Source organism: Poromitra crassiceps (genome assembly GCF_964638095.1).
Source record: "Poromitra crassiceps genome assembly, contig: HAP1_SCAFFOLD_49, whole genome shotgun sequence".
Taxonomy (NCBI): Eukaryota; Metazoa; Chordata; class Actinopteri; order Beryciformes; family Melamphaidae; genus Poromitra; species Poromitra crassiceps.
The window spans coordinates 187,281-211,487 of NW_028152262.1; the positions used below are offsets into that span (position 1 = coordinate 187,281).

The 24,207-nt window shown below is 45.6% G+C and overlaps 1 protein-coding gene across 1 annotated transcript; it reads left to right on the forward strand.

Annotated features, from left to right (window-relative positions):
• Positions 1-18,373: 18,373 nt before the first annotated feature.
• LOC310800722 (piggyBac transposable element-derived protein 4-like) lies at positions 18,374-23,624 on the forward strand (the record flags this gene model as incomplete). The annotated part of the gene is made up of 4 exons (XM_083664658.1): positions 18,374-18,745; positions 18,939-19,729; positions 22,694-22,914; positions 23,612-23,624. The coding sequence occupies exons 2-4, from the start codon at positions 18,980-18,982 to the stop codon at positions 23,622-23,624; spliced, it is 984 nt and encodes a 327-aa protein (XP_083520784.1). The 5' UTR covers positions 18,374-18,745; positions 18,939-18,979.
• Between the last annotated feature and the right edge of the window lie 583 nt (positions 23,625-24,207).

Consider the following 24,207-nt stretch of genomic DNA (forward strand, 5'->3'; position numbering starts at 1 on the left):
AGCACAGCGATTCAACGTAATATTTGAGTCTGGGGAGAGACTAACACACACTGGACTACTGGAGTTGAGCAAACATTTCCCCCACACTAAATAAAAATGTTGTGGAGAGGGTGAGTATAGGGTCACTGACAGCGAGGATGTTGTGGAGAGGGTGAAAATAGGGTCACTGACAGCGAGGATGTTGTGGAGAGGGTGAGTATAGGGTCACTGACAGCGAGGATGTTGTGGAGAGGGTGAGTATAGGGTCACTGACAGCGAGGATGTTGTGGAGAGGGTGAGTATAGGGTCACTGACAGCGAGGATGTTGTGGAGAGGGTGAGTATAGGGTCACTGACAGCAAGGATGTTGTGGAGAGGGTGAGTATAGGGTCACTGACAGCGAGGATGTTGTGGAGAGGGTGAGTATAGGGTCACTGACAGCAAGGATGTTGTAGAGAGGGTGAGTATAGGGTCACTGACAGCGAGGATGTTGTGGAGAGGGTGAGTATAGGGTCACTGACAGCGAGGATGTTGTAAAGAGGGTGAGTAGGACCACTGACAGCGAGGATGTTGTGGAGAGGGTGAGTATAGGGTCACTGACAGCGAGGATGTTGTAAAGAGGGTGAGTAGGACCACTGACAGCGAGGATGTTGTGGAGAGGGTGAGTATAGGGTCACTGACAGCGAGGATGTTGTGGAGAGGGTGAGTAGGACCACTGACAGCGAGGATGTTGTGGAGAGGGTGAGTAGGACCACTGACAGCGAGGATGTTGTGAAGAGGGTGAGTAGGACCACTGACAGCGAGGATGTTGTGGAGAGGGTGAGTATAGGGTCACTGACAGCGAGGATGTTGTAAAGAGGGTGAGTATAGGGTCACTGACAGCGAGGATGTTGTGGAGAGGGTGAGTAGGGTCTCGCCATCTTGGGCTGCTCAGAGTCCTCTGAACTTGGCTACAGCTGCGCAACAGTCTCTAACACAAGGGACAACTGTTGCCGAAAAACGGATTCTGAAGGAATGGAAGTCATCCTCTTCACCTTCTTTCCAACTGTGGTGGACGCATATGACCTCTACTCTGTTATACGGATGGATAGACTTAGGTTTCTTAGGACCAATTCAATGAAAAAGTCCTGAATCGTTTGGGAGTCGTGTGTGTATCCCTTTAAGACCGCGAACCGCGTCACATGGTTCGCGTTCTTAAAGGGATACACACACAAATGCTGCATCAGGTATCAATGGGTTAAGAGAAATAAACTAATTCCACCTCATGTATGGTTAATCAGGTCACAGAGGGCAGTGGAGACGCCCTGTGGCCAAACAAGGTATTGCTAATGGCGTCCACACACACTGGACTACTGGAGTTGAGCAAACATTTCCCCCACACTAAATAAAAATGTTGTGGAGAGGGTGAGTATAGGGTCACTGACAGCGAGGATGTTGTGGAGAGGGTGAGTATAGGGTCACTGACAGCGAGGATGTTGTGGAGAGGGTGAGTATAGGGTCACTGACAGTGAGGATGTTGTGGAGAGGGTGAGTATAGGGTCACTGACAGCGAGGATGTTGTGGAGAGGGTGAGTATAGGGTCACTGACAGCGAGGATGTTGTGGAGAGGGTGAGTATAGGGTCACTGACAGCAAGGATGTTGTGGAGAGGGTGAGTATAGGGTCACTGACAGCAAGGATGTTGTGGAGAGGGTGAGTATAGGGTCACTGACAGCGAGGATGTTGTGGAGAGGGTGAGTATAGGGTCACTGACAGCAAGGATGTTGTGGAGAGGGTGAGTATAGGGTCACTGACAGCGAGGATGTTGTGGAGAGGGTGAGTATAGGGTCACTGACAGCGAGGATGTTGTGGAGAGGGTGAGTATAGGGTCACTGACAGTGAGGATGTTGTGGAGAGGGTGAGTATAGGGTCACTGACAGCGAGGATGTTGTAAAGAGGGTGAGTAGGACCACTGACAGCGAGGATGTTGTGGAGAGGGTGAGTATAGGGTCACTGACAGCGAGGATGTTGTGGAGAGGGTGAGTAGGACCACTGACAGCGAGGATGTTGTGGAGAGGGTGAGTAGGACCACTGACAGCGAGGATGTTGTGAAGAGGGTGAGTAGGACCACTGACAGCGAGGATGTTGTGGAGAGGGTGAGTATAGGGTCACTGACAGTGAGGATGTTGTAAAGAGGGTGAGTATAGGGTCACTGACAGCGAGGATGTTGTGGAGAGGGTGAGTATAGGGTCACTGACAGCGAGGATGTTGTGGAGAGGGTGAGTATAGGGTCACTGACAGCGAGGATGTTGTGGAGAGGGTGAGTATAGGGTCACTGACAGCGAGGATGTTGTGGAGAGGGTGAGTATAGGGTCACTGACAGCGAGGATGTTGTGGAGAGGGTGAGTATAGGGTCACTGACAGCGAGGATGTTGTGGAGAGGGTGAGTATAGGGTCACTGACAGCAAGGATGTTGTGGAGAGGGTGAGTATAGGGTCACTGACAGCGAGGATGTTGTGGAGAGGGTGAGTATAGGGTCACTGACAGCAAGGATGTTGTGGAGAGGGTGAGTATAGGGTCACTGACAGCGAGGATGTTGTGGAGAGGGTGAGTATAGGGTCACTGACAGCGAGGATGTTGTGGAGAGGGTGAGTATAGGGTCACTGACAGTGAGGATGTTGTGGAGAGGGTGAGTATAGGGTCACTGACAGCGAGGATGTTGTAAAGAGGGTGAGTAGGACCACTGACAGCGAGGATGTTGTGGAGAGGGTGAGTATAGGGTCACTGACAGCGAGGATGTTGTGGAGAGGGTGAGTAGGACCACTGACAGCGAGGATGTTGTGGAGAGGGTGAGTAGGACCACTGACAGCGAGGATGTTGTGAAGAGGGTGAGTAGGACCACTGACAGCGAGGATGTTGTGGAGAGGGTGAGTATAGGGTCACAGACAGTGAGGATGTTGTAAAGAGGGTGAGTATAGGGTCACTGACAGCGAGGATGTTGTGGAGAGGGTGAGTAGGGTCTCGCCATCTTGGGCTGCTCAGAGTCCTCTCTGAACTTGGCTACAGCTGCGCAACAGTCTCTAACACAAGGGACAACTGTTGCCGAAAAACGGATTCTGAAGGAATGGAAGTCATCCTCTTCACCTTCTTTCCAACTGTGGTGGACGCATATGACCTCTACTCTGTTATACGGATGGATAGACTTAGGTTTCTTAGGACCAATTCAATGAAAAAGTCCTCAATCGTTTGGGAGTCGTGTGTGTATCCCTTTAAGACTGCGAACCGTGTCACATGGTTCACGGTCTTAAAGGGATACACACACAAATGCTGCATCAGGTATCAATGGGTTAAGAGAAATAAACGAATTCCACCTCATGTGTGGTTAATCAGGTCACAGAGGGCAGTGGAGACGCCCTGTGGCCAAACAAGGTATTGCTAATGGCGTCCACACACACTGGACTACTGGAGTTGAGCAAACATTTCCCCCACACTAAATAAAAATGTTGTGGAGAGGGTGAGTATAGGGTCACTGACAGCGAGGATGTTGTGGAGAGGGTGAAAATAGGGTCACTGACAGCGAGGATGTTGTGTAGAGGGTGAGTATAGGGTCACTGACAGCGAGGATGTTGTGGAGAGGGTGAGTATAGGGTCACTGACAGCGAGGATGTTGTGGAGAGGGTGAGTATAGGGTCACTGACAGCGAGGATGTTGTGGAGAGGGTGAGTATAGGCTCACTGACAGCAAGGATGTTGTGGAGAGGGTGAGTATAGGGTCACTGACAGCGAGGATGTTGTGGAGAGGGTGAGTATAGGGTCACTGACAGCAAGGATGTTGTGGAGAGGGTGAGTATAGGGTCACTGACAGCGAGGATGTTGTGGAGAGGGTGAGTATAGGGTCACTGACAGCGAGGATGTTGTAAAGAGGGTGAGTAGGACCACTGACAGCGAGGATGTTGTGGAGAGGGTGAGTATAGGGTCACTGACAGCGAGGATGTTGTAAAGAGGGTGAGTAGGACCACTGACAGCGAGGATGTTGTGGAGAGGGTGAGTATAGGGTCACTGACAGCGAGGATGTTGTGGAGAGGGTGAGTAGGACCACTGACAGCGAGGATGTTGTGGAGAGGGTGAGTAGGACCACTGACAGCGAGGATGTTGTGAAGAGGGTGAGTAGGACCACTGACAGCGAGGATGTTGTGGAGAGGGTGAGTATAGGGTCACTGACAGCGAGGATGTTGTAAAGAGGGTGAGTATAGGGTCACTGACAGCGAGGATGTTGTGGAGAGGGTGAGTAGGGTCTCGCCATCTTGGGCTGCTCAGAGTCCTCTGAACTTGGCTACAGCTGCGCAACAGTCTCTAACACAAGGGACAACTGTTGCCGAAAAACGGATTTTGAAGGAATGGAAGTCATCCTCTTCACCTTCTTTCCAACTGTGGTGGACGCATATGACCTCTACTCTGTTATACGGATGGAGAGACTTAGGTTTCTTAGGACCAATTCAATGAAAAAGTCCTGAATCGTTTGGGAGTCGTGTGTGTATCCCTTTAAGACCGCGAACCGCGTCACATGGTTTGCGGTCTTAAAGGGATACACACACAAATGCTGCATCAGGTATCAATGGGTTAAGAGAAATAAACTAATTCCACCTCATGTATGGTTAATCAGGTCACAGAGGGCAGTGGAGACGCCCTGTGGCCAAACAAGGTATTGCTAATGGCGTCCACACACACTTAGTCTCGACGCCAGACCCATGAGAGTTCTTACGCTGATACACTACGTTACTGCATTCTGCAGATCTCTCTCTGGGTCTGGAACGCTTCACCCCCGCTGGCTGGTTATGGGAGGGAACCTTCACTTGACCAGTCATATGCCAGTGATGGCTACAGTCCTGTCCAATCAGCAATGACTTTACGGTGACGCGAGGTCAACCCACCCTGAGACCGCCCAGCGCCCATCCCACCAGGAAGCAGCATGCTCTTAAAAAAAATATATATATATCGTGGATTCGCTAACTACTTAAGATAACCCATAACCCATTCTATATCATGCAAGTGGAAGACAATATTTTGCAACGTGCACTGCTAGAAGTTTGCAGTTTGCATTCTATCGTGGAACTGAAAGATCTACAGCATCTGTGTTTGAAATACCTGGTATCCCATCGCGACGTCCTTGCCTGTCTGCCAACAGGTTATGGCAAAAGCCTTATTTACCAAGCATGGCCGACGTTATGCCAAGTTTTGGCAAAGGACTACCCGCGACTATGGTCAGAAGATAGCAATATAGTGCTGGTGGTGTGCCCACTAATTTCCATCATGGAGGAGCAGGTCGCTTTCCTAAACGAGAGAGGCATCAAAGCGGCCTATGCCGGCAAAAGTCCCGAAGTTGATGAGTCGATCATGAGCGGCCAATTCAACGTGGTTTTCGGTTCACCGGAGACATTCCTTGGAAACGAGACGTGGAGAGCTGCTCTCCAAATGCCTGATTTCTGCAGACGTGTCATTGGACTGGCTGTAGATGAAGTTCACACCATGATCCTGTGGTAAGTGTATAACGTGAATACCTTCATCTATAAATAATCAATTTTCCCGTATTTTGGAAATATGACAGCTGATTTGATTAGGCATAATATGGGCATAGTCGAGGGTAAATGCAGTTTACACACCTTTGAAATGAGGCAGAGCGTTTTAATAGCCAACCTATTTTCATATAGGCTACCAATCAATGAGGGGAAACAAGGTAGTTAAACTACTCACATAGTTTACTCACCTGTGTATTTTCCACTACACCCCTGATAATAAGGAACTATGTCATTATTACATTTGAGCCAAAACGTTCCTCACAAAAAATGGGTGTGTGTAAGAGAGGTATGATGGGAGCAAGAGGAACATATCTTCCCCTTGTTAGTTGTTTATTTGTATTGTATAGCATCTTTCACAGATACAAGATCACAAAGTGCTTCACAATATTAAAATAGCAAAAACAGGCAACACAGTGCCATAAAATATTTAAAAATGTTAGATGTGGACTACAGTGATGTCCACATCTAACAAGTAGTAGCTTCACAAACTAACCCTAACCCAATTGAAAAATGATGGCATATTTCCCAAATAAAATAGACTTCACTGACTGCTTTTTTTCATTGTCTTTATAGGGGTTCAGCCAAGGGGAAAGGTGACCCATTCCGGAAGTGGTGTAGTCTCATTGGTGAACTGCGTTCTTTGCTGCCTGTGAAGGTTCCTGTCCTAGCCACCACTGCGACAGCCTGCAAATCTACAAGAGAAAGTATTAAGAAGTCCCTAGGAATGAATGACTGCATCGAAGTAATAAAAAGCACTAATCGCAATAATATACGCCTTGCTGTTAAAAAGGTGTCCGTTGACCCTGTCAACACATTTTCATGGCTAATCAAAGAACTTGATACTAAAGGGCAGAATACAGAAAGGACTGTTATCTATTGCAAAAGTATTGCAGACTGCTCACTCCTTTATTATGAAGTGTTCAAGGCAACATTGAAAGAAAAGTCTGTGTACCCTGTTGGAGCTCCAGACACCACTGAGAACAGACTTTTTGAAATGTTTCATTCTGAAACCCCCGATCACATCAAAAAACAAATAATCAAATCTTTAAGTGATCATACATCTGTGCTTCGAGTTGTTATAGCAACATCTGCATTAGGCATGGGTGTCGATTTCAAAGGTGTAAATAATGTAATTAACTATGGTGCCCCAAATGATTTGGAGTCTTACATTCAAGCATTGGGGAGGGCGGGAAGAGATGGGTCAAGGTCTCATTCAATTATATTGCATCACGGCCGACTGATGCTGGGGCTATCTAAGCAGATGAGGGAGTATGTCACAAATGTAGACATGTGCAGGAGAGTTCAACTTTTTCATCTTTTTGATAAAGAAAAGACCGATCCTGTTCTGCCAGGCCATGATTGCTGTGACCTTTGTGCAAAGTCTTGTACCTGTGGGGAAGCATGTAATGGCCAAGCTAGCCCGCTCGAGAGACACGCGTCAGAGGTCGTTCCACAGAGGGAACGAATGTCTACCCAGGAACAAAAACACACACTGAAAGAAAAGATAAATGCATTAGGCAATGAGTGGAAGTCTGAAGAAGCATATTCCTTTATGTCTGTTTATTCAGCAGAGTCATCGCATGAATCAAATCACATCATTTCAGAAGTGCTGGAGGAATGCAATAGACTTTTCACATTAGAGGACATTCTGTGCAAAATACAGGTTAGAAATATACAGCAAGCAAGAATGATTTTGTTAGTCATCCAAGAGGTATTTGGGGACATGTATACTGTGTCAGATGATAATAATAATACATACTTTGATGCACTTGAGCTTTTTGAAACCTTAGAACTTGAGTAAAGACGTTTATACTGTTTTCTCCTGTGAATTTGTCCTTCCTGCAGAGCATGTGCATTGTAAAATCATTTTATTCATACTTTGATGCACTAGAGCATTTTGAAACCTTAGAACTTGAGGAAAGACGTTTACACTGTTTTCTCCTGTGAATTTGTGCTTCCTGCAGAGCATGTGAATTGTAAAATCATTTTATTCATACTTTGATGCACCTGAGCTTTTTGAAACCTTAGAACCTGAGTAAAGACGTTTACACTGTTTTCTCCTGTGAATTTGTGCTTCCTGCAGAGCATGTGAAGCGTAAAATAATTGTATTCATACTTTGATGCACTTGAGAATTTTGAAACCTTAGAACTTGAGGAAAGACGTTTACATTGTTTTCTCCTGTGAATTTGTGCTTCCTGCAGAGGATGTGAATTGTAAAATCATTTTATTCATACTTTGATGCACCTGAGCTTTTTGAAACCTTAGAACCTGAGAAAAGACGTTTACACTGTTTTCTCCTGCGAATTTGTGCTTCCTGCAGAGCATGTGAATTGTATAACCATTTTTTTGTCCTAAAATAAAACTTAAATTGAGACTTAAGATGTTATACTGTTTCAAAAAAAATTAAGGGCTCTACACATTCATACACTCCAACTCCTGCAGTTGATACATTTTCCTCTTGTGTTCATTGATCCATTGTCTAACATCTGCCACATTCATACCCTGTAACGGGTTTATTTTGATGTTTTTAAAGGAGGGATAGAATCTGCCAGGACACTGACTGAAAACATTCTTTTTTTGTAGAGCCTGCACGATGGCATAGATATCTTCTTGTTTGTTTGGCCGTGAATGTTCAGCAAATTCAGGACGGAGGTTGCAGTCTTCGTCAAATTTATCCATCAATTTGTTCTGTTTTATAGTCCGGCTGACCTGCTGTGCAAGATTAAATTTGACATTGGCGCCTTGATGAGATATCAGATCTTTTGTTACACGCACATAGTGTTCACAGTTTAGATCCATAGCTACATTGTTTCCAACACCACCTTTTGTATTTACTGTCCTGTTCCACTTTAGCCTGTGCGCAGTCTGTGGGCTCTGTATCGCGTGGATATCGAGTTGAAGTTTGAGGGATTCTAGAGCATATTTGTGCCTGCCTGATTGCTTGAAATGTAACATTTTAAACTTCCAGATACGACATGTACGTTCACCATCCCCTTCCATTATAGAATCTTGAAAATTCCTTTCCAATAGAGCTAGTTTCAATAAGGCACTGTGGTAACTAAATACACCATCTAGATTTCTGTCATCTTCAGTTGTATACTTTTTAGTCTCCCTGTTCTCCTGTATTTTCACTTGGTGCTCCTTCAACATATGCTTACAGAGCTGATCAATGTCACGGAATGTCGTGTGACTGCAAGCTTGGAAGGGACATTTGATGGCCTGAGGCAGGATGGTGTGGTCAGTAGTCTGTTCAGGGTGTCCAGTCTGAGCCAACTGATCATTCATTATATATTTGTCTACTAAAGCAAACATTTCTTTGTCAAACCACTTTTGCTTTTCACTATTACATGTAAAGACAGGTGGTTTCATTTCATCTTTAGGAGTATCTGTGGTTGATTTCATGTCAAAGTGATGGAGAGCAGCTGCAATAAGAGAGGCATCAGTCACGTCATTTAAAAAGTCACTGCAGGGTCGGTAGTTGTCACCTAGAGCACTCTTGGTGACATTTCTTCTGTTTATTTTATTCCTAATTTGAAAAAGTGTTCCTGTTTCTGAGGTAGATGACGTGTTATAAAAGTTCTTGTATATAACATCTGTAAAATTCATACTACAATGAAAGTCTGCAATGGCAGGACATAGTCCCTCCAATCTATCAACTGGGCTTTCACCATTTTTCATGGCTCTGATAGCAGCATCACTGTTCTGCTTTGTAAGCTGGTCTCCATGAATGATAACCTTGACAGGAGGTTTCATTACTGTGTTATTGCCGACAACGGTGGGAGTGTATGGTATGTATCTGCCGTTAATATATTTGAGTGCCTGGATCATATCACTACCTTTTTTCTCATCATAGTCGAGCAATCCCACTGGTATGATTTCACTTTTTTGGCACATGGCAGCTGAATACTCGTGGGGAATGTGTTGTTGAACATTCTCCTTAAACTGCTGCATATGAGGAAAATGTTCTACTACTACACGGCCCACCAGTTCTTTAAAGTCATTTCTTAAGCATAGCTTGTCTTCTGTATTAGGCAAAATGTCAGTGAGTGGCACTTCTAGAACTGACCTTGTACTCTTGTCACAAAGGTGCGCTCCACTAACCCTCTCCTGACTTCCAACTACTAACAGCCAGTGATAGTCTATGTCCTGATTTGTAATGGTCATTGCATGTGGGGATACAATGTGATCAAAGTTGTCCATTGTCAGTTGCATTGGGTTTGAGGATATGTCTGGAGCTGGAGATGGCACAGTGGGCGGGATGATGAGGTCAGCTGGAGATGGCACACTGAACAGGTCTGTGAGGTTATCCACAGGTTTCTGAAATGAGAGCAATAAATCTTGAAAAATAATGATATTGTGAATTAAGTCAAATGCAGATGGCAGACGACCGATGGAGAGACTCATTTATAACAATGGAAGCAATCATTCTCTGCCGTCAGGCATCGGTCGCCTCCCACGTACATTGGTCTTTAAGCCCAATGCACACAACTTTGTTCCGATCAAGTTGTGTTGTCTCGCTACAAAATGTCACATGCTGACATACTGTACCTGTGTTGCTGCGGGTCTCTGCATAACCACAGGCAGAGGAGGAGCAGGGGGTGGCTTTGTGGGCTGGTTTGTGCAGTTATCTTCTAGGATCCCACTTTCATGGCTCACAAGCTGAAACAGACAGAGAGAGAGAGAAATATTTTTTGAATACAATTTTAAAGCAAACTACATTGTGACTCTTTGAAAAAAGTAGATAAGATACAGGGAAAAATTAGACATAAATGTGTTACTGCAGGTCTCTGCATAACCACAGGTAAACATGGAGGCTTTGTGGACTGGTTGGTGCAGTTATCTTCCAGGATCCCACTTTCATGGCTCGCAAGCTGAGAGAGAGAGAGAGAGAGGATAGAATTGATTTTTTTTATTTCAATGTAAATTTTGATTCTTTGACAAATTGTAGATAAGATACAGGGTATGTGACATACCTGTGTTGCTGCGGGTCTCTGCCTAACCACAGGCAAACATGGCGCATGGACTGGCTTTACGGACTGGTTGGTGTAGTTATCTTCCAGGATCCCGCTTTCATGGCTTGCAAGCTGAAACAGACCGAGAGAGAGACAGAGAAAATATAATATATTTTTAATAAATTTTTAAATCAAACTACATTGTGACTCTTTGAAAAAAGTAGATAAGATACAGGGAGAAATGTGACATACCTGTGTTGCTGCAGGTCTCTGCATAACCACAGGTAAACATGGCACATGGACTGGCTTTGTGGACTGGTTGGTACAGTTATCTTCCAGGATCCGATCTTCATGGCTCACATGCTGAAAATCACCAAAAAGTAATTATATATGTAAATATGATCAATGTGCAATACATGTAATTGAATACCAATGTTGATTATTTCCCTCACCTGAGTGCAAAAGCTCTCCTCCAGATGGTGTTCTGGGGCCCCAGTCATCTGGCAGGCATCTGAGGGTATTTCTGCCATAGCTTTCCATTCAATAAAGCTTTTGTCATAAGACTCTCCCATTTGCAAACTCTGATAACGTCCTTTGATAAGACTTTCTCCAACTTTCTCCCATGGGCCTTTCAGAATTCTGGTGTGTCGATGACTTTCTTTCACATGTAACCTACAGTATGGAGAGAGGGAGAGGGACAGAATTCTCATTCCCTTATAATCAGTGAAGTAGGCTATTACTATAGTTGCTGGCTACTAGCCCTTTCCAAAGACTCATAACACTTTTATTTGACATAATTTTAGGTGCAGTGATCTTGCATATAACAATATTTAAAAGTTAAATTCTGACAGCATGGCTAGCCAAAATGGACATGTGTGTAGTCTAGAAACAGTTTTGACAACCACCTGGCATTATTTTTTATTATAAAACGAAAATATGAACTACTGGAGTGAAAATACCTAACGTTAATAAGTGAGAATTGACTTACCTTAACTACTTTTGATTGAGCAGTAACTGCTGGCACTGGGAGATCCACTGCTGGCACGGAGACTGTAGAAACTGGCCCAGGTTTCATTGGGAAAGGACCACGTCTCGGATTACGATTAGCGCGGCATGTCCATTTGAGTTCCTTTATGGAGCGCGGCTTCTTGTCTTCGTAGCGAACAGGTCCACATATTTCTTCGAGGGCAATTGTATAATTTGGCTTCAAGAGATGTTTGCCCTGAAATAAGTTACGCTTATTTCCTGTATTCGTACAGTCACCACATACTCGGCATAATCAACAAACTTTGACGGTGTCCTCTCACTGTTGCTAACGTTGCTAATGCTACCTCAGCCATTTTTGTTGTGGAGGATATGTAAATAGTGATGACACGGGAGGCGCAGCCCATTTTTCGAACGACTCTCTCATTGGTGCTACGACCTGTCACTCATTCAATTTCACCACCCTAGATGCGCCCTCAAACCCCAGCAGTGGCTGTGAAGCGGCACAGACTCATATGTAGTATGCGGAGCACAGCGATTCAACGTAATATTTGAGTCTGGGGAGAGACTAACACACACTGGACTACTGGAGTTGAGCAAACATTTCCCCCACACTAAATAAAAATGTTGTGGAGAGGGTGAGTATAGGGTCACTGACAGCGAGGATGTTGTGGAGAGGGTGAAAATAGGGTCACTGACAGCGAGGATGTTGTGGAGAGGGTGAGTATAGGGTCACTGACAGCGAGGATGTTGTGGAGAGGGTGAGTATAGGGTCACTGACAGCGAGGATGTTGTGGAGAGGGTGAGTATAGGGTCACTGACAGCGAGGATGTTGTGGAGAGGGTGAGTATAGGGTCACTGACAGCAAGGATGTTGTGGAGAGGGTGAGTATAGGGTCACTGACAGCGAGGATGTTGTGGAGAGGGTGAGTATAGGGTCACTGACAGCAAGGATGTTGTAGAGAGGGTGAGTATAGGGTCACTGACAGCGAGGATGTTGTGGAGAGGGTGAGTATAGGGTCACTGACAGCGAGGATGTTGTAAAGAGGGTGAGTAGGACCACTGACAGCGAGGATGTTGTGGAGAGGGTGAGTATAGGGTCACTGACAGCGAGGATGTTGTAAAGAGGGTGAGTAGGACCACTGACAGCGAGGATGTTGTGGAGAGGGTGAGTATAGGGTCACTGACAGCGAGGATGTTGTGGAGAGGGTGAGTAGGACCACTGACAGCGAGGATGTTGTGGAGAGGGTGAGTAGGACCACTGACAGCGAGGATGTTGTGAAGAGGGTGAGTAGGACCACTGACAGCGAGGATGTTGTGGAGAGGGTGAGTATAGGGTCACTGACAGCGAGGATGTTGTAAAGAGGGTGAGTATAGGGTCACTGACAGCGAGGATGTTGTGGAGAGGGTGAGTAGGGTCTCGCCATCTTGGGCTGCTCAGAGTCCTCTGAACTTGGCTACAGCTGCGCAACAGTCTCTAACACAAGGGACAACTGTTGCCGAAAAACGGATTCTGAAGGAATGGAAGTCATCCTCTTCACCTTCTTTCCAACTGTGGTGGACGCATATGACCTCTACTCTGTTATACGGATGGATAGACTTAGGTTTCTTAGGACCAATTCAATGAAAAAGTCCTGAATCGTTTGGGAGTCGTGTGTGTATCCCTTTAAGACCGCGAACCGCGTCACATGGTTCGCGTTCTTAAAGGGATACACACACAAATGCTGCATCAGGTATCAATGGGTTAAGAGAAATAAACTAATTCCACCTCATGTATGGTTAATCAGGTCACAGAGGGCAGTGGAGACGCCCTGTGGCCAAACAAGGTATTGCTAATGGCGTCCACACACACTGGACTACTGGAGTTGAGCAAACATTTCCCCCACACTAAATAAAAATGTTGTGGAGAGGGTGAGTATAGGGTCACTGACAGCGAGGATGTTGTGGAGAGGGTGAGTATAGGGTCACTGACAGCGAGGATGTTGTGGAGAGGGTGAGTATAGGGTCACTGACAGCGAGGATGTTGTGGAGAGGGTGAGTATAGGGTCACTGACAGCGAGGATGTTGTGGAGAGGGTGAGTATAGGGTCACTGACAGCAAGGATGTTGTGGAGAGGGTGAGTATAGGGTCACTGACAGCAAGGATGTTGTGGAGAGGGTGAGTATAGGGTCACTGACAGCGAGGATGTTGTGGAGAGGGTGAGTATAGGGTCACTGACAGCAAGGATGTTGTGGAGAGGGTGAGTATAGGGTCACTGACAGCGAGGATGTTGTGGAGAGGGTGAGTATAGGGTCACTGACAGCGAGGATGTTGTGGAGAGGGTGAGTATAGGGTCACTGACAGTGAGGATGTTGCGGAGAGGGTGAGTATAGGGTCACTGACAGCGAGGATGTTGTAAAGAGGGTGAGTAGGACCACTGACAGCGAGGATGTTGTGGAGAGGGTGAGTATAGGGTCACTGACAGCGAGGATGTTGTGGAGAGGGTGAGTAGGACCACTGACAGCGAGGATGTTGTGAAGAGGGTGAGTAGGACCACTGACAGCGAGGATGTTGTGGAGAGGGTGAGTATAGGGTCACTGACAGTGAGGATGTTGTAAAGAGGGTGAGTATAGGGTCACTGACAGCGAGGATGTTGTGGAGAGGGTGAGTAGGGTCTCGCCATCTTGGGCTGCTCAGAGTCCTCTCTGAACTTGGCTACAGCTGCGCAACAGTCTCTAACACAAGGGACAACTGTTGCCGAAAAACGGATTCTGAAGGAATGGAAGTCATCCTCTTCACCTTCTTTCCAACTGTGGTGGACGCATATGACCTCTACTCTGTTATACGGATGGATAGACTTAGGTTTCTTAGGACCAATTCAATGAAAAAGTCCTGAATCGTTTGGGAGTCGTGTGTGTATCCCTTTAAGACCGCGAACCGTGTCACATGGTTCGCGGTCTTAAAGGGATACACACACAAATGCTGCATCAGGTATCAATGGGTTAAGAGAAATAAACTAATTCCACCTCATGTGTGGTTAATCAGGTCACAGAGGGCAGTGGAGACGCCCTGTGGCCAAACAAGGTATTGCTAATGGCGTCCACACACACTGGACTACTGGAGTTGAGCAAACATTTCCCCCACACTAAATAAAAATGTTGTGGAGAGGGTGAGTATAGGGTCACTGACAGCGAGGATGTTGTGGAGAGGGTGAAAATAGGGTCACTGACAGCGAGGATGTTGTGTAGAGGGTGAGTATAGGGTCACTGACAGCGAGGATGTTGTGGAGAGGGTGAGTATAGGGTCACTGACAGCGAGGATGTTGTGGAGAGGGTGAGTATAGGGTCACTGACAGCGAGGATGTTGTGGAGAGGGTGAGTATAGGCTCACTGACAGCAAGGATGTTGTGGAGAGGGTGAGTATAGGGTCACTGACAGCGAGGATGTTGTGGAGAGGGTGAGTATAGGGTCACTGACAGCAAGGATGTTGTGGAGAGGGTGAGTATAGGGTCACTGACAGCGAGGATGTTGTGGAGAGGGTGACTATAGGGTCACTGACAGCGAGGATGTTGTAAAGAGGGTGAGTAGGACCACTGACAGCGAGGATGTTGTGGAGAGGGTGAGTATAGGGTCACTGACAGCGAGGATGTTGTAAAGAGGGTGAGTAGGACCACTGACAGCGAGGATGTTGTGGAGAGGGTGAGTATAGGGTCACTGACAGCGAGGATGTTGTGGAGAGGGTGAGTAGGACCACTGACAGCGAGGATGTTGTGGAGAGGGTGAGTAGGACCACTGACAGCGAGGATGTTGTGAAGAGGGTGAGTAGGACCACTGACAGCGAGGATGTTGTGGAGAGGGTGAGTATAGGGTCACTGACAGCGAGGATGTTGTAAAGAGGGTGAGTATAGGGTCACTGACAGCGAGGATGTTGTGGAGAGGGTGAGTAGGGTCTCGCCATCTTGGGCTGCTCAGAGTCCTCTGAACTTGGCTACAGCTGTGCAACAGTCTCTAACACAAGGGACAACTGTTGCCGAAAAACGGATTTTGAAGGAATGGAAGTCATCCTCTTCACCTTCTTTCCAACTGTGGTGGACGCATATGACCTCTACTCTGTTATACGGATGGAGAGACTTAGGTTTCTTAGGACCAATTCAATGAAAAAGTCCTGAATCGTTTGGGAGTCGTGTGTGTATCCCTTTAAGACCGCGAACCGCGTCACATGGTTCGCGTTCTTAAAGGGATACACACACAAATGCTGCATCAGGTATCAATGGGTTAAGAGAAATAAACTAATTCCACCTCATGTATGGTTAATCAGGTCACAGAGGGCAGTGGAGACGCCCTGTGGCCAAACAAGGTATTGCTAATGGCGTCCACACACACTGGACTACTGGAGTTGAGCAAACATTTCCCCCACACTAAATAAAAATGTTGTGGAGAGGGTGAGTATAGGGTCACTGACAGCGAGGATGTTGTGGAGAGGGTGAGTATAGGGTCACTGACAGCGAGGATGTTGTGGAGAGGGTGAGTATAGGGTCACTGACAGCGAGGATGTTGTGGAGAGGGTGAGTATAGGGTCACTGACAGCGAGGATGTTGTGGAGAGGGTGAGTATAGGGTCACTGACAGCGAGGATGTTGTGGAGAGGGTGAGTATAGGGTCACTGACAGCGAGGATGTTGTGGAGAGGGTGAGTATAGTCACTGACAGCGAGGATGTTGTGGAGAGGGTGAGTATAGGGTCACTGACAGCGAGGATGTTGTGGAGAGGGTGAGTATAGGGTCACTGACAGTGAGGATGTTGTAAAGAGGGTGAGTAGGACCACTGACAGCGAGGATGTTGTGGAGAGGGTGAGTATAGGGTCACTGACAGCGAGGATGTTGTGGAGAGGGTGAGTAGGACCACTGACAGCGAGGATGTTGTGGAGAGGGTGAGTAGGACCACTGACAGCGAGGATGTTGTGAAGAGGGTGAGTAGGACCACTGACAGCGAGGATGTTGTGGAGAGGGTGAGTATAGGGTCACTGACAGCGAGGATGTTGTAAAGAGGGTGAGTATAGGGTCACTGACAGCGAGGATGTTGTGGAGAGGGTGAGTAGGGTCTCGCCATCTTGGGCTGCTCAGAGTCCTCTGAACTTGGCTACAGCTGCGCAACAGTCTCTAACACAAGGGACAACTGTTGCCGAAAAACGGATTTTGAAGGAATGGAAGTCATCCTCTTCACCTTCTTTCCAACTGTGGTGGACGCATATGACCTCTACTCTGTTATACGGATGGATAGACTTAGGTTTCTTAGGACCAATTCAATGAAAAAGTCCTGAATCGTTTGGGAGTCGTGTGTGTATCCCTTTAAGACCGCGAACCGCGTCACATGGTTTGCGGTCTTAAAGGGATACACACACAAATGCTGCATCAGGTATCAATGGGTTAAGAGAAATAAACTAATTCCACCTCATGTATGGTTAACTCATTGGGTGCCAAGGACGCCGTACGGCGTCTTTTTATTAATCTCGCTTGGGTGCCAAAGACGCCGTATGGCGTCTTTTTTTCGAAATTGCTTTTATTCAATTTTTAGATCGTTTAGGACCTTGGGCAAGTATTCAACATGAATCCCTACAAGAATCGGATGCGTAAATCGGCGCAATCTTGACGCGATGCAGTGCTGCCCCCCCCCTTCCTGCGTCAGGGCGCTGCCTTTCTCTTCTTGAGAGCGCGACAATCGGCCATTCCTTCCTTGTCTTCCCTTCCTCTCGGTCCGTGTATTTCCTCTTGAGCATATCCATAGCATAGCGAGTATTTAGCGAGTATTTAGCATAGTCATTAGCGATAGATTATATTTAGATCAGTTTGTGAGATTGTGTGGTGAGTAGATTTGAGTGTTTGGCGTGTTTGGTGAGTGGTTTGTGTGTCTGAGACACACAAACCACACACAGTGTGTGTGTGTGTGTGTGTGTGTGTGTGGGAGATCGCGTGTGTTAGTTAGCGTTAGCAGTAGATTAGCTCTTAGTTAGTAGTGTGTTTGTGAAAAACAAAAACAAAAAAAAACAAAAAAAATAAGTGTCGGTGTTGGTGTTGGTGTCGGTGTGTCTGTCTGTCTGTCTGTCTGTGTGTGTGTGTGTGTGTGTGTAGTTGTCTCTGTCTGTGTGTCTGTGTTAGCTAGTTTATAGCCAGGTGTAGGCGTGTAGCTATAGATTAGCTATGCCCAGGCGCAGACGGCCTAGGCCCGGAGCTGGCCAGCTTACGCTGGAGCTGGCCCTCTGCCGTGCCGTGAGGAAGAGAGATCTTCCGGAGACTGACTCCGAGGACCCCTCATCCGATCCTTCATCGGATCCTGTGGAATCCAACACGAGGGATGGTGACTGGCATCCACCACCTCGTCAGGCCCACCTGGATTCCAGCGATGGTGAGATGAATCGATTTTCAAAAAATCATCTGATATTGAAAACACATATCATGTATCTTATTTTTATAAACTCTCACTTTGACTACAGACTCTGACGAGTTTGATGAGGAGGAGGAGGAGGAGGAGGAGACTGATCTGGCGCCTCAGAGAGGCTCAGAGGAGGGGGATGTGGCGATGGCGTCTTCTTCAAGAGGTGAGAACCTATACTTTGCAGGAAATTCATGTCACGTATACAGCCAGCTACATCTATAATAATAATAATAATAATTGATTGGATTTATATAGCGCCTTTCTAGACACACAAAGCGCTTCACATATCAGGGGAGGGAGGGGGAGGGAACTCAACTCATCCACCATGTATTTGTCAGGACAAAAGGAAACCATGAGAACAATCTAAACATGTGACTTACAGTACAGTATCTATATAGGAACAGGCATCACTGGCCAGCAAGTAAACAAACCATTGGAGGTAATAATGTAAAAAAAAAAAAAACGCACACACTTATTCATCAATTTATTTTTGTCAACACAAAGCTTGGTAAGAATAACAATCCTGAATTAGCCTACTAATACCATGTAAAATATAAAATTTCAGAGTTGCAGCACAGCTCTGAGGAGGGGACTGACGATGAAGGGGCAGGTGCTCCCGCCAGCTTTCGTCGTGCCCGCTTGCAGTCCAGTGACGAAGGTGAGATATAAGCCATTTTAGAATTACAATTATTCATCTGATATTGAAAACATAAACTTTTTTCCCTCAAGAATGTATCATATTTTATAAACTCACTTTGACTACAGGGGAGGAGGAGGAGGAGGAGGAGGTGGTGGAGGAGGAGGAGGAGGAGGTGGTGACGACTGAGCGCGTGCGGGCATCTGCAGTTGGGAAGAGAGGGTCTTCAAGAGGTGAGAATCTATAGATACTTTACAGGAAATTCATGTCACGTATGCAGCCAGCTCATCTATAATAATAATAATAATAATATCAATTATTATTATTATTATTATTGTCAACACAAGGCTTCTAATTATTGGAAAAAAGACAGCTTTTTTACATATCACAATTGTCTGAAGAAAAACCTTTTATTTCATTTTTCAGCGGGCAAGCCTCGTCAGGAGGACTCTCCACGCTGGCATACTATGCCAGACTGGAGCCCCAAAGTCTTCCCCTTCACAGCAATGCCAGGTCCCAGGAATGCGGCTGCATCACTACAGTCAGACAAGCCGGCAGATTTCCTGGAGCTGTTCCTCGGTGATGAGCTGCTGCAGATCATTGTTCAGCAGACCAACATCTATGCTAAACAGTGCATCGCCGTGCTGGATCAGCTGCACATGCCCTACACCCGGGTAAACGCCTGGCAACCGCTGTCTGTGGGAGAGCTGAAGCGATTCCTGGGGCTCCTCTTCCTCACTGGCCTTGTCAAGAAGCCCAAGATTGCGGACTACTGGTCTCTTGATGTGGCGATGGAGACCCCATACTTCAGGAAGACAATGTCCCGCAACAGGTTCCAGCTGATATGGCGCTTTCTCCATTTCTGTGACAATGAGAGGGTCGATGCCACCGACCGGCTCCACAAAGTGCGGCTCATCCTTGACTTGCTCCTCTCCAAGTTCAAGGAAATGTACCAGCCCTCACAAAACATTAGTGTGGATGAAGGGATGCTGTTGTGGAGGGGGAGGCTACGTTTCCGTGTGTACAATCCGGCAAAACCGATAAAGTACGGAATAAAGAGCTATATTCTGTGCGATTCAGAAAACGGGTATTGCTATGCAATGAAACCCTACTGTGGAATTCACAGCACCCTACTGGACACCGTGCAGTTCCTCATTGCCGGCCTGGAGGGATATGGCTACCGTCTCTGGATGGATAATTTCTACAACAGCGGGACCGTGAGCCGACGTCTCCTCAGCCTCCAGATGCACTCAGCTGGGACACTCCGGGTGAAGAGGGGCGAACCTGCGTCCATCCGGCAGGTGACCATGTCGGATCTGCGAGTAGGTGAACGACTCGCTCGTCATGACGATGGGGTGATGTTCCTGGCATGGCGGGACAAGCGCATCGTCAGGATGATCTCCACCTTCCACCAGGATGTCATGAAGACTGTGGCGGTGAAAGAGAAAGGGCAAAGTGAACGGGTCCTGCAGAGCAAGCCAGCATGTGTTGTCGAGTACAACCAGTACATGAGTGGGGTTGATCGACTTGACCAGAAGATATCCTACTATCCATTTGTGAGGAAGACGTCCAAATGGAGCTCCAAGTTCGTGGTCTACCTCATGCAGATTGCAATGAGCAATGCATTTACTCTGTACAGGAAATGCAACCCCACGTCCAGCTGCAAAGTCCTCAAAGAATTCACCCTGTCTGTGGTGAAATCGTGGACGGAGGCGACATCTGCTTGCCCCCCCCCTCCTCCTCCAGCAGACGAGCCACCTCCTCTTCCTCCAGGAAGGACGCCAAGACACACACGCCAACGGTCCAATTCAGTGAGGCAGAATGTGGACTTCGCGGGTCATGTGCCACAGCCGGTGAAAGTCCCGCCCACCAAGAGCAAGGCAAATCGGAAATGTGCGCACTGCGCAGCAAAGGGACACCGAAAGGAGACCAGATTTGTCTGCCCCCAATGTGACCATGTGCCTCTCTGCCTCTACCCCTGCTTTTTTGAGTATCACTCACAGTGATTGTTGTATCTTTATACAACAATCACTGTGAGTGATACTCAAAAAGAGACTAGATAACAGTACTATTATTATTCTATAGTTATTTATAGATTATTATTATATATTATTATATATATTATTATTATATATTATATTATTATTATATATTATTATATATAGATAGTTATTTATAGATTATTCTATCCTATTCTATAGTACTACAGTACTATAGACTCGCCCCCACATCTCAAAGCAGCAGTTATAAAAGATCTGTATGTTTTGTGCTAACTCCACACAGGTCATCTGAATATGGCTGTCCGGACAGGGGGACGCCCAGAGAGGCCACGGCCCATTGTTTATAGTACGGTACAAGACAATAATATTTTCTATAACAGTGATGCTGATGTCATAACTGTCCTCAATGTCATAGGCTCGGATGATGTCATCGGTACAAGTGGCCAGTGATGTCAGCAGTGATGATGTCATCGCTCGTGACCTTTTTTTGCCTCCAATATACAGCATGTGTTCATTTCCAACTCCTGTGAAGGTTATTTTCAAGAAAATAAAACAATGCAGGAAATTTTGTGTTTGACTATTTTTATAATGTTACACAAAAAATGAAAGCTTAGAATGTGTAGTTTCATCCAGAAAAAGAAAAAAAGTTGATATCTTCTTTCTTTGTGGAAATATGGACTTCAATATCCAGCATGACCCCGTGAAAGTGAGCATTTTGATGTTAGACCAAGTGGTATACTAATATTTGTAGAAAATAAACAAAACATTCTTTTGACATACTTTTTCCCGCAGGTAAACTAGACATTCTAACCTTTCATTTCAGCTATAGCATTTTGTTCAACTCAAAGGAGAATTCATTATTTGGCCTATGTTTACATAAAGTTGTCTTGATTTCCAACTATTTTGAAGGTCCATGTGAAGAAGATAAAACAGTGCAGGACATGTTGTGTTTTGAATATTGTTATTATGTTACACATCAAATGAAAGCTTTCAATGTGTAGTTTCATAAAAATAAAAAATAAAGTTGATATCTTCTTTCTTTGTGGAAATATGGACTTCATTATCCAGCATGACCCCATGAAAGTGAACATTTTGATGTTAGACCAAGCTGTAAACTAATATTTGTAGAAAATAAACAACACATTCTTTTGACATACTTTTCCCGCAGGTAAACTAGACATTCTAACCTTTCATTTCAGCTATAGCATTTTGTTCAACTCAAAGCAGAATTCATTCTGTCGCCTTTCTAACATAAAGATGTGATTATCTCAGAAACTAATTTCACCATGCTGTTTTCGGTCGAAAACACTCTTTTTCAGAGGGGTGTATTTCCAAAATGGAACAGTTTATAAACACACTTTTTTTTTTTTTATGAAATAGAAGGGTTCAAAGTTTCATTGAGGCTATTGGTTGTCCATATAAGAGGAACACAAAAAATGATATGGCTATATTAAAATGCATTGCGGCCTATGTGGCACAGTACAGCAACCTTTTGCCCAAGGGCCGTTGCACCCAAAGTGTTAATCAGGTCACAGAGGGCAGTGGAGACGCCCTGTGGCCAAACAAGGTATTGCTAATGGCGTCCACACACACTTAGTCTCGACGCCAGACCCATGAGAGTTCTTACGCTGATACACTACGTTACTGCATTCTGCAGATCTCTCTCTGGGTCTGGAACGCTTCACCCCCGCTGGCTGGTTATGGGAGGGAACCTTCACTTGACCAGTCATATGCCAGTGATGGCTACAGTCCTGTCCAATCAGCAATGACTTTACGGTGACGCGAGGTCAACCCACCCTGAGACCGCCCAGCGCCCATCCCACCAGGAAGCAGCATGCTCTTAAAAAAATATATATATATATCGTGGATTCGCTAACTACTTAAGATAACCCATAACCCATTCTATATCATGCAAGTGGAAGACAATATTTTGCAACGTGCACTGCTAGAAGTTTGCAGTTTGCATTCTATCGTGGAACTGAAAGATCTACAGCATCTGTGTTTGAAATACTGGTATCCCATCGCGACGTCCTTGCCTGTCTGCCAACAGGTTATGGCAAAAGCCTTATTTACCAAGCATGGCCGACGTTATGCCAAGTTTTGGCAAAGGACTACCCGCGACTATGGTCAGAAGATAGCAATATAGTGCTGGTGGTGTGCCCACTAATTTCCATCATGGAGGAGCAGGTCGCTTTCCTAAACGAGAGAGGCATCAAAGCGGCCTATGCCGGCAAAAGTCCCGAATTTGATGAGTCGATCATGAGCGGCCAATTCAACGTGGTTTTCGGTTCACCGGAGACATTCCTTGGAAACGAGACGTGGAGAGCTGCTCTCCAAATGCCTGATTTCTGCAGACGTGTCATTGGACTGGCTGTAGATGAAGTTCACACCATGATCCTGTGGTAAGTGTATAACGTGAATACCTTCATCTATAAATAATCAATTTTCCCGTATTTTGGAAATATGACAGCTGATTAGGCATAATATGGGCATAGTGGAGGGTAAATGCAGTTTACACACCTTTGAAATGAGGCAGAACGTTTTAATAGCCAACCAATTCCACTATTTTCATATAGGCTACCAATCAATGAGGGGAAACAAGGTAGTTAAACTACTCACATAGTTTACTCACCTGTGTATTTTCCACTACACCCCTGATAATAAGGAACTATGTCATTATTACATTTGAGCCAAAACGTTCCTCACAAAAAATGGGTGTGTGTAAGAGAGGTATGATGGGAGCAAGAGGAACATATCTTCCCCTTGTTAGTTGTTTATTTGTATTGTATAGCATCTTTCACAGATACAAGATCACAAAGTGCTTCACAATATTAAAATAGCAAAAACAGGCAACACAGTGCCATAAAATATTTAAAAATGTTAGATGTGGACTACAGTGATGTCCACATCTAACAAGTAGTAGCTTCACAAACTAACCCTAACCCAATTGAAAAAAGATGGCATCTTTCCCAAATAAAATAGACTTCACTGACTGCTTTTTTTCATTGTCTTTATAGGGGTTCAGCCAAGGGGAAAGGTGACCCATTCCGGAAGTGGTGTAGTCTCATTGGTGAACTGCGTTCTTTGCTGCCTGTGAAGGTTCCTGTCCTAGCCACCACTGCGACAGCCTGCAAATCTACAAGAGAAAGTATTAAGAAGTCCCTAGGAATGAATGACTGCATCGAAGTAATAAAAAGCACTAATCGCAATAATATACGCCTTGCTGTTAAAAAGGTGTCCGTTGACCCTGTCAACACATTTTCATGGCTAATCAAAGAACTTGATACTAAAGGGCAGAATACAGAAAGGACTGTTATCTATTGCAAAAGTATTGCAGACTGCTCACTCCTTTATTATGAAGTGTTCAAGGCAACATTGAAAGAAAAGTCTGTGTACCCTGTTGGAGCTCCAGACACCACTGAGAACAGACTTTTTGAAATGTTTCATTCTGAAACCCCCGATCACATCAAAAAACAAATAATCAAATCTTTAAGTGATCATACATCTGTGCTTCGAGTTGTTATAGCAACATCTGCATTAGGCATGGGTGTCGATTTCAAAGGTGTAAATAATGTAATTAACTATGGTGCCCCAAATGATTTGGAGTCTTACATTCAAGCATTGGGGAGGGCGGGAAGAGATGGGTCAAGGTCTCATTCAATTATATTGCATCACGGCCGACTGATGCTGGGGCT